The sequence below is a fragment of the Poecilia reticulata genome, linkage group LG6 (assembly GCF_000633615.1).
Source record: "Poecilia reticulata strain Guanapo linkage group LG6, Guppy_female_1.0+MT, whole genome shotgun sequence".
Classification (NCBI taxonomy): domain Eukaryota; kingdom Metazoa; phylum Chordata; class Actinopteri; order Cyprinodontiformes; family Poeciliidae; genus Poecilia; species Poecilia reticulata.
In genome coordinates this window covers 14730600-14741086 of record NC_024336.1, presented here as the reverse complement: position 1 = coordinate 14741086, position 10487 = coordinate 14730600, and the positions used below count along the sequence as shown (strand labels likewise).

Genomic DNA, 10487 nt, shown 5'->3' with positions numbered 1-10487 from the left:
GCATTGCTTATGGCAGCAAAGTATTTTTGCTCTTCACTTTCTGACAGTTGATATGATACATAACAATGTCAACAAAGTATTATTTCTACAACTAGGAGAACCTGGTTAGTATCTCAAAAGCTTAAAAATTACATTAAAAACTACCAGAAAGCTCAAAGGAGTTGAAAAGAGGCTTCAGGGATGCAGAGCAGGATGAAAACACAGAGGGAAAACCATCCAACAGTCAACCTAAACTTGGCTTTCTARCCACACAGCAGAGATTWAAAAAGGAGCTGCAAGAGCAAATGAGGAGGATTAGTATTGCATGGAAAAAACACTGATGGTGAACTGAGCTGTAAGAAMGTCACAACAGACTGTCATAAAGTAACAAACTTCAGTTAGAGGCATCTTAAGGTTTGTTGCAATACTGACTGGTACAGRAGATACTTCCTGCCCAATGTATCAACATCCACAACAAGTCTTTGAAGTTACTTGAGATATATGAGCTACAACATTTAATTTCACTCTGGGAGAAACAAAATTGAATCCTAAGAATCCACTGCGATACATTCATCTAAACTCCAATCAATAAAATCTAAAATATCTATAAAAATAATAATAAAAAATACACTTTTTTTGTAATAAATGAATATTAACTAAGTTAGCAGACTGTTGAGCAGCGTGTAGTTTCTAACAGCAGTGTGACTTAGGCTGCAGGTGGAGGCGGTCAGGGGAGTCTCCCTGCTCTCAGCGGCTCTATGACACCACCTTAGCCTGACAGCTAGCACTGGCAACGTCCCAACCAAGCTAGCGGTCCGTGTTTCACACAGTCTCCACATCATGGATCTTAACGGCATTCTGTCCCAGCTTGAAAGTGCTAACGAAGAGGACACGGAGAAGCTTTTACATCGGTACAGTGAAGAGGTGAGCCAGCGGCTTGGTCAGATGTTATTCAACCAAAGCAAACAAGCAGCTAAAGCTAGATAGCGAGCTAGCTTTGAGTTAGCTTTACATCTTGAGTTGCTAGCTGAGCTGAGATGTGACGTGTGCTCTGTCAAATCACTTTTAATCTTTACTCAAACCGCATCGTGTCTGGGAACGAACAAAACGAACAGAAAAATGCTAAAAAAGAAACCAACAACAACAACAACCACCCAGTTGTAGTTGATATGCTGCCTGCCAACAAGATGAGAGACTTTATGTTTCTAATGCAAATCTGTGACAGGAGTACTGTTTACGTTCAATACAGCTCATAAATAACAAGGCAACAGAGATCAACGAATCAGCCTAAAAACACGAAACAGATCAAAACGACAACAGTAAAAATTGAAACGACATATTCAAAGAAAATGCTAAAAAGCTAGCTAACAAAAGTTGAGACATGATAGAAATAAACTTATAGTATTTTGTAACCTTGGTGAAAAAGCTGCTGTCATCAATACAGTGTTCAGTCTTTATTTATAGGAGCCAACAGTTTTTAGGGAGTTTGATCCAGAGCTGAAAAAAGACAGAAACCAAAGTCTGACTCCCTGTTTATTTTGGTGCTAACATTGAGAACACACATCTGAACAACAACTCAGAAATACGTTTAGACCCAAGAACAAGAAGACTTAAATTAATGCCATTTGTGCACGAACAGGATATAATCAGGCAGCCAGAACAGTGATGTGATCCATTTTCCTGGTTTTGGTCTGGACTCCGGCAGCAGCATTTTGGACAGAGAGTAAAGGGGAAATTAAGAAGCAGTGATTATATATTGCAGAGTAATTGAATTCTCAAATATAAGTGAAGAGAAATAAAACCTTTTTTAATTTCAGAACACTCAGACCTTCACGTTTAACCAAAAAGAAGAAGCCCTGCGGAGTGTGAGTAGATCCCGGCGGCGCATGTTATTACTCGATAATCTTGTACAGCGATGACATTCTTCCTCCCTGTCTATCTTGTAATTCAGAAACTCTGTCAGAGTGTGCTGACGGTTCTTGGGAGACGGGTGCGGCCCAGCTGCCAGAAGACGTGTCTGGAAACGCTCCGCATCCTGTCCAGAGACAAGCGTGTGCTGGGGCCTGTAGCCACCAGGGAGGGCATGCTGGTTCTGACGGGGTTGGCGATGCTGYGTACCGGACAGGAAGGCGAGGATAAACAGGAAACCACTCAGGATGCTTTACAGTCTGAGGAGGAGAAGAGGGTGGTGGTGGAGGCCCTGAAGTGCCTTTGCAACGTTGTGTACAACAGCGCTGCGGCTCAGCAGGTGTGTGTGGACATCCAGCTGGTTCACAGCCTCTGTGCCAGCCTGCGCTTCGCCCGTACGTGGCAACACGAGGTGGGCCTGTTCGTCCTGCGCCTGTTCTTCCTGCTGTCCGCCCTGCGCCCTGATCTGAGGGGAATACTCAGGAAAGACTGTCACGCTGTGAGACTGCTGTCGGAGGTTCTGGAGCACACTCTGGACGTTCGCTGGGTCGGCACCTATGAGGCGGCTCGACCAGACCCGCAGGCTCTGCCCCTGCCCACAGAGAACAACGAGCGAGCCATGGAGGCCCTTAAAGCCTTGTTCAACCTCACTCTCTCAGAAAGTCGGAACGAGGTGAGGATGCCATGACTSTGATTCGCAGTTACGGTACAGGGGTCAACATCTGGGTTTCTGTTCAAATCGCTACACGAAAAGCTATAGATACATTTTCCAATTTCTCACTTTTGTGGCGTTTTGGCAAGGACATTTTTAATGAAGCCAATTTTAATTTTAACATTTCTTGATACCACTTGTTGCATCTTGTTTTGCTTTCCATTAAGAATCTTTTACATTCTTCTTCTTATTATCTGTTTCTTTAGGTTTTAATTATGCAATAATTTATTTTTTTTTTGCGTTTTTACAGGAGGACAACCACCAGTTCCGACTCCTAGCTGCTGTCCTGCGTCATCTGCTGATGCTGAAAACAGAGACAGAGGAGAAAACAGAGGAAGTTCACAGGTAGGAATCTGTAAAATGGGCCAAACGGCTGCTAAGAACAGGACAAACCCAACCCAAACCACCATCATATTAAAAAAAAAAAAAAAAGATTATTCACTTAATAATTGTCTTAAGCATCTGACTTTACTTTTCTAATCTTGCTGTAAAAATGCTGCTGCGTGTTCCTGCTTCAGCCACACCGTCAACCTGCTGAACAACCTGCCTGCTTCCTGCCTGGATGTGCTGATCGATATGCCGGTCCAGGGAGGCGTGGAGGAGTACGGAGGGAAAAACATGGACGCAGTTCAGGTGTTGCTGGACTTCATGGAGAGGAGAATCGACAAGGTAAAGACGACCTTTAGGAGCAACGAGGGGAGGGCTCTGGTGAGGGTCATTTTTACAGTTTATGTCTGAAAAACTCACTAATATTAACTTTTTACAATGAGATCCAGGATGGCAAGTTGGATGTGCAATTAACACAGCATTGATAATTGTTTAATTGTTCCCAGCTGTGACAAAACATTTATTCTGTTACATATTTCATCATAATTGCTTCCTGCAAAGAAACACACAGATATGAAGTTATTCCTGCACAGAGTAATATTCCTCTGATCTGGCTGCTTGTTGACCAGATGCAGTTTGTTGAAGACATTAGACATTTCCAGCTAACTGCATTAAGTTGCTTCATAAAGCATGTTGTGGTTACGTCCGTTATGTTGCTCTTTGAGCGCTAAAGGCTGCGCAGCTGTCTGGTTTTGTAACTTTAGCTTTATCTAAAGTTACAAAGCAGGATTAGGATTAGGGTCCACACTTTTAAATTAAAAGAACATTGTTCAAGAACATTTATTTGATCTTTTGGTTACCAAAGTTGCATTGATCCCAGCTGTAGTTTCTGTAACAGTTTCCAAAAATAAATGCCAATTATTTTGTGTGTATTATGATGGTAAGACGCACAGTTTCTTTCGGTCTATGATGTGACTCGTTTGCCGTCTCGTGTCGCTTCACAAAGGGCTCCAACTACAAAGAGGGTCTGACTCCAGTGCTCAGCCTGTTGACTGAGGGATCCAGGTGCCACAGAGAGATCCGCAGATACATCAAAACTCAGGTAAAGCTGCAAACMGGGGCTGCAGCTAACCATTATTCTAGTAGTTGAATATTCTGTTGATTGCAATCAATTAATTAGATTTTTTTTTTTTAAATTGGCCTAATCTGCAGATTTTCCATTACTTAAACTTATTTTATACAATATTAAAAACACATATAAAATGCAAATAAACACTTTAATTCATTTTTTAAAATAAGAATTGCCTACAATACAATAACATGGTATTACTTTGGTGAACACTTGATCATTTGTACCATCTGCAGCTAAAAAATACTTCTAACATCAGCATGTGAAAAGCTCGGCCCTTTCTGCTGAACTTACGGCTTATCTAATGATTTTGAGTGACCAATTAAAACTTGGATGGAAAACGATGCATATTAAGAGTTTTTTTGTGTTAAATTTAAAGGAGGTGAAGCTAAAACTGAGCCACTGGAGAAGTTTTGGGTAGAACATATTTACAAACAAAGATGGTTTTTCATCTTAAATGCAACATCTGTATATTTTTGTACAGTTTTTGCTTAATTATTGCTCYGATTGTGTAGTTCTTTCAGAAAATGTCCTTATTTTAAGAGTTTGTATGCGCCATTTAACAATTTTTTAATAACTAAATCAGATGTCGGTTATTTCGATAATCAATTAATCATGATCAATCTAATTCATTGCTTCCYTCTTACTGCAAGCCAATCAGAAACAGCCAGTGTTGATATCTATATCTGCTGAGGATTCCTTGGCAATGTTACATAGAAACTGTTGTGCGTTGTAGGTACTTCCTCCGCTGAAGGACGTGAAGAACAGGCCCGAGGTGGGCACCACCATCAGAAACAAGCTGGTGCGCCTCATGACGCACGTGGACATGGGCGTGAAGCAGACGGCCGCAGAGTTCCTGTTTGTCCTCTGCAAAGAAAGCGGTGAGTGAAGGAGAGCCAGACGYGTCGGGCGCAGCGACTCGGCGCAGGACGTGTGAGACCGCGGCTGTGACATTTATGCCTGGTTTTGGTTTTTGAAATATTAATCAGTTCGCATGTGTGACGTCGCCTTTTAGTGGACAATCTTTTGAAGTACACGGGATACGGAAACGCAGCCGGACTCCTGGTGGCTCGGGGGCTTCTGGCCGGCGGGAGAGGAGAGACGGAGTACTCTGAAGACGAAGACTCGGATACGGATGAGTATAAATCCGCCAAACCTTTGTGAGTTTCTCGGGCTCGCKTCATTCCRAGAAAGTAGTTTGCAGATGTAGATTAGGCTTTTTGATGTTTATATTTCCAGCATTAACCCCATTACTGGTCACGTGGAGGAGCCGATGCCGAACCCCATCGAGGAGATGACGGAGGAGCAGAAGGAGTATGAAGCTAAGAAACTGGTCGACATGTTTGACAAGCTGTCAAGGTGAGACTCTGAAGCAAAACGGGGATTTGGCGCTGCTAAAAGCTTCGTTTAAAAAGCAGGAAAGGTTCGGTTTTAAAGATACGACGGATGACTGATGGAGATATGTGCAAAGTCCCTAAAATGTAGAGTTGCTATGGAGACCTAGTGAGCTCTAGAGGCCATGAAAAGTAGCAGATGAAGATGTTAAGAATGACTTCAAAAATGTTTTTATTGTGAACACATGTTACTTTAAAGCTCTTTACACATTTTACCTGGAGAGCCAGTAATTGTTCAGGACATCAGAAAATATTGTTTTTGTTTCTCCTCCCACCAGTTTGACTCAGTTTAACTCTTTAGCTCCTGCATGATCTGTGGAGAAAACGCGTCCGCAGAATTAGATGCAATATTAGATGAGATATTTTTCTCTTGCAGTGCTTCAGCTTAGTAAGTAAGCTGATGTAATCTGGTAAAATTCTCCTCTCCCATGAATAGAAGCTTCCCATAAATGCTAATGAATAATGATAATTTTTGTAAATATTTGACYTGCTGATTTTGATTTTAGCCCGTTCACATTCCCTAAAATATGAGAAGACAGAAAGCTTCCAACCGAAAGATAATAAATCTAGCAGTAATATCTATAGTGGTTATTTAAATCTGTAGAAGAGGTGAGGAATGCTGCTGTGAGAGAGCAGTGGCTCWAAATCTGTTTTACAGACATTTTAAACTGTCTTGAAGAGCTCAGATTAGCAATTAGCTCATTAATAAAACAGCAGACAAAAAGCAAAAGCTAATAAAGGTTAAAACAGACCAACTTCGCTGTGCCGTGTTCGGCCTTCCTGTTATCTGCTAAATCTCTTGCTCTCTGTTTCTCTTCCGTGACCTTTAACATTCTCAACATGCCACACAAAGCACAGCTTCCCTCATGCCTCTGCTTCCTCTGACGTAGATTATTAATGCTATAAAAGGCTACACCTGAGCTCTGTAACATCGTTCATTGTGGACCTGGTAGTACTCAGGTAGTTCACATGATTTTGAAATAAAATCAACAACTTCGGTTCACCGGTTGATTCTTGGTGCTGAAGTGAAGGCAGCTGGACTTCTTCTCTTGTTTCTTGAAAATGTTTCACCTCTCTGAAGCCTTTTGAAGGAGAGGTGAAACAATAGAAGCCAAGTAGGATCGTGATGTTGGTGGCAACATTCAACATTTTTATGCCTTAACAAGCTTCGTTTCTGATGAAAATAGCTGTAAGTTTTAACCAGTTTGCTCGATGGCCTGTAGTTTGAGTAAATATGAAAAAAACAAGTTTTTAATTGGGGAAATTTAGCCTCCATGTAAACATTTTCTGTAGAAACCACATTTAAACTACTGAAATTCAAAAGAACATTTCGACACAAAGGAGAGAGAGAGACGCATGAGGAGGGACGACCGATGTTCCTCCTTTCCTCCTCTTGACTGATCGACTGAGTCTGTTTTGGAGGAGTTGTTTGAAAAGCTCCAGGCTTCTTCTGCGTTTGTGTTGACCTTTTYATTAGCGAGCGGAGGCTAATGTTACCTGCTAAAAGGTGACTGTGAGCTTTCTCCCGGCCAACCAGTTCATCGCGGGAAGAATCTCCCTCTGCCACGCGAGTCTTCAATTAGCCTCTGACTGGCAGCCGTCACATTCAGCAGCGGAAAATAGGAGCTGGCCCGCGCGTCGCTGCAGCATCATTACCTCCACATTAATTATCACCTAATTGGCAAACGCAGTCGGCTTGTTGGCTCCGCTTCCTTTATGTTCTTCATTGAAGTTTTTTTTTTTTTTTTTACCACGCGTCCCRACTCGTGTTGGAGGCGCCAGTCGCTGGCCAGATGAGGAGCAAACCGACACACAGGCGTAAACTAGACGAMCCAATTTGGGTGGAACGTGGATGAAGAGGAAGAGACACGGCTGAATAAAAACGGCGACATAAGGGAGGCGACCTCGTCATTGTTGGCCGCGGGGCCATAATGAGACACGTGCAGCCAGAATAAGAAGATTCCTCCTCTGAGGCCGCATCGTCTTTCTTCTCCTTCCAAGGAAAGAGAGAGGTGCTTTTCCATCAGCACAGGTGCTAAGGAGATTGCTCAGCGGCCGGCAGGAATGTGCTCTACTGACAGCACGACTGGTCGTCTAATTAGGACACACACTCCGACCCGTTTACACCTGCCGGGCCCTCCATCACTTCCGAGAAGAAGAAGAGGAGATATTTTGGGGTCTAATTAGGAGCAATGATGTTAAATGTTTGTTTTTATTAAGGCTGTAGGTGATTTATTTATTTATTTTTTATTTTACAACAAAWGGGTTGTAAAATGTTTCCCACACTAAATCAAATTTACTTTCAGGAATCTGTCTTTTGTGTTCAAATCTGTCAAATTAACGTTTAAGGATCCTTTTTTAAACTGTTGATGGATAATTCTCAGATGGATCATCTTGGACGGAGCAGTGACACACACRCACGCACACACACACACAGTGCAGGTATAATTGGATTAGGATAAAGGGCCAGTGTTGGCTTTGAGGAGATTAGTTTGAGCACTGATCCTGTAATTAAACTGCCACAGGAAGAGAGAGGAAGAGGAGGAGGGAGAGAACGACGGTCAGACAGGGCYGATTGTCATTGAACGGGTGAGGAGAGGGGGTTTGTATGAGGGTCCTCCAGTTTGTGTATGAATAAGGACAAATTCAAGGCCCTCGTTAAGTCTGTCCAGAGACACAAAGAAGCCTGAGCGGAGTTTCAGATTTCTCAGTCCTCTGATTCTTCTCGTTTCTTCCTCTCCACAGGCAAAACGTGATCCGGCCGATGGGCGTCAGGCCGGACGGGACGTTGGCGCCTCTGGAAGAGACGCTCATCTGTCGACCAGAAGAAAACTCTGACACAGACTCTGACTAGTGCGCCACACGTCTGGGCTGCGGTTTCYGGATCTGCGTCCCGATTCTAGAGCTAGTGAAACTGAACTGTGACATGCTGCACTTACACATTTCACATTACGTGTACATGATATGATGTAAAAAAAACCATCCTGGACTCCAGTGATGACCCATAAAGTCCAGCTTGTCACCAACGTGTGTGATAAGAGAGGAGAAAGTAGTTCATTGTGGATTGAGCTGGGAGAGTGACTGTGATGAGTTTAAGTGTAAGATACTGAACCTCTTGGCACATAGTTAGGCATGTTAATGATGGAAAACATGGAGTGCGCCTTTAAGTCTGTCAGGCGTCATTTTTCTGCTTCTTACACGGTTATTGATTTCTTGCAAAAGTACTCGCACCCCTTAAAGTCTCTTTTTGTCAGAACTTAAATCTATTTTACGTGATAGACCGACACAAAGTAGAGCACAACTCCAAAGTTGAARCAAAGATGGGATTTAAAAATGCAACTTAAAATCTGAAGTGTTTTTGTGTCAAACCCCCACTGGTTAATACTTTCTAAAAACTTTTTTTGGCTTCACTTACAGTTGCGAAGTCTTGTGGTGTATTTACCAGCTTCGACCATCACCTGTATGTTTAGGGTCGATGTCTAACTTTGAAGGGGAAGTTCTGGTCGCCTTCAAACAGGATTTACCGTCAGCTCTGACTGAACAGAATAGCATCTGCACAGCRTGAAACCGCCACTACTTTGGGGATTGGGGGATGTTAAACTCTTAGTTTCCAAATGAAGGAGGCAGAGTGCCACTTTAATCAGATTTGTATTTGTAAAAGAAAGTATCCTTTTCCCTAAACCTCACAGTTATGCACTATTTTGTGTTGTGATGTAACAAAAAAATACTTTCAAGGGTATAAATACTTTTGCGAGGCACTGTATTTAGTGTTGTGTGGGTGTTTTCTTTGATACAAACTCAATGGGATACGTCTAAAGTGATACTATCTTTTAAATGAATGACTCGACAGGGACTGAAAGTTTGCAGAGAAGATGTGAATAATAAGRAAAATCWGATTTTAGCCTCCTYCTCCATTTCATACCTTCTGTGCCACGACTACAAATTAAGCTTATTTTCCAGATTCTTGTCCTCTGAAATGAAATTAGGTTTTTAACTATTGGAATTCAATCRAGGCTTTTCAGAAAAGATACAATAAATGATCAGATTGGAGCATTATAATTAAAGTATTTAACTATAATGTGAAATGCACCGTTGCCGTCACCGTTAGCAGATACAGGCATTGGACGGATGGAAGTAGGAAGAGTTGGTCCTGAAGGCTCCTGCTGTTACTCAGAGTTCATTTGAGGCCTTTATGGTTACCTGTTGCATCCTTAAGTTATGAAACTCAACTTCTTGCTGGATCGCTTGTTTTTTTTTATTTTTTATTGTGAACACAGATGCCAAGGTTTCAAGTCTTAAAAAAAGAAAAAAATCATTCCTTTTGTTTGTGTTGGTTTGGTTCCTCACATTTATGTTCTGGTACATTTTTAATAAAACACTGGACAGTTAAACCCCTTCTTTGGTTTTAAATTTCGCCGCCCATCCACAGGCACGATGTGACCACTGAAACTTTTTAAATTCAGGCTTGTTAGCTAACAGACATTCGTTTTTTTAAGAAGCTTAGAGGAAAAGAAAAAGCAACTTGATATGTAGTTGCTGAAACACACCTCTTGTGGACTTTATGACTATGAAATATGGAAACTACAATGATTGCCTTTAATCTATTTTACTTTTTTTTGCCAAATCTGTACAATGATCAAATGTTATTTTTGCCCCTGATAGAAAATGTAGAATTTTATACAAATCTTTGTGTGTAAGCCTGACTGCTCTTATGAATTTATAGTAAACTGTTGGTACAGCAACAAGTCCAGTTCCTAAAGATTTTACTGTAACTGAAATGCTTTTAAGCCTCGTCAGATTTTTGTTGTATTTTCTTACCGTTATGTTTTTGTATTTAAACTGTTCAGACTTTCCTTTGTGCTTGTAAGTTATGCTATGTTATTTTTCCAACACATAAATCCTGGGATCCTTTTTAAATTTGCATGAACGTGGGAAGAATATCTTGTTTGCACTTTTTTTGTGTATACTATAGGCAGCACTACTTATTTTGTGAGACTTTTCCACTGAAAAGTTAATAAAAGTGAAGAACAACACTGTC

The 10487-nt window shown here is 41.5% G+C and overlaps 1 protein-coding gene across 1 annotated transcript; it reads left to right on the top strand.

Moving 5' to 3' along the window:
- Positions 1-684: 684 nt before the first annotated feature.
- On the top strand, positions 685-10485 carry ric8b (RIC8 guanine nucleotide exchange factor B). Its single transcript, XM_008411440.2, has 10 exons — positions 685-903; positions 1797-1844; positions 1931-2560; positions 2850-2944; positions 3118-3268; positions 3933-4028; positions 4792-4936; positions 5071-5215; positions 5295-5414; positions 8195-10485. Exons 1-10 carry the CDS (start codon positions 820-822, stop codon positions 8301-8303), a joined length of 1623 nt encoding a protein of 540 aa, XP_008409662.1. The 5' UTR covers positions 685-819; the 3' UTR covers positions 8304-10485.
- Positions 10486-10487: the final 2 nt, after the last annotated feature.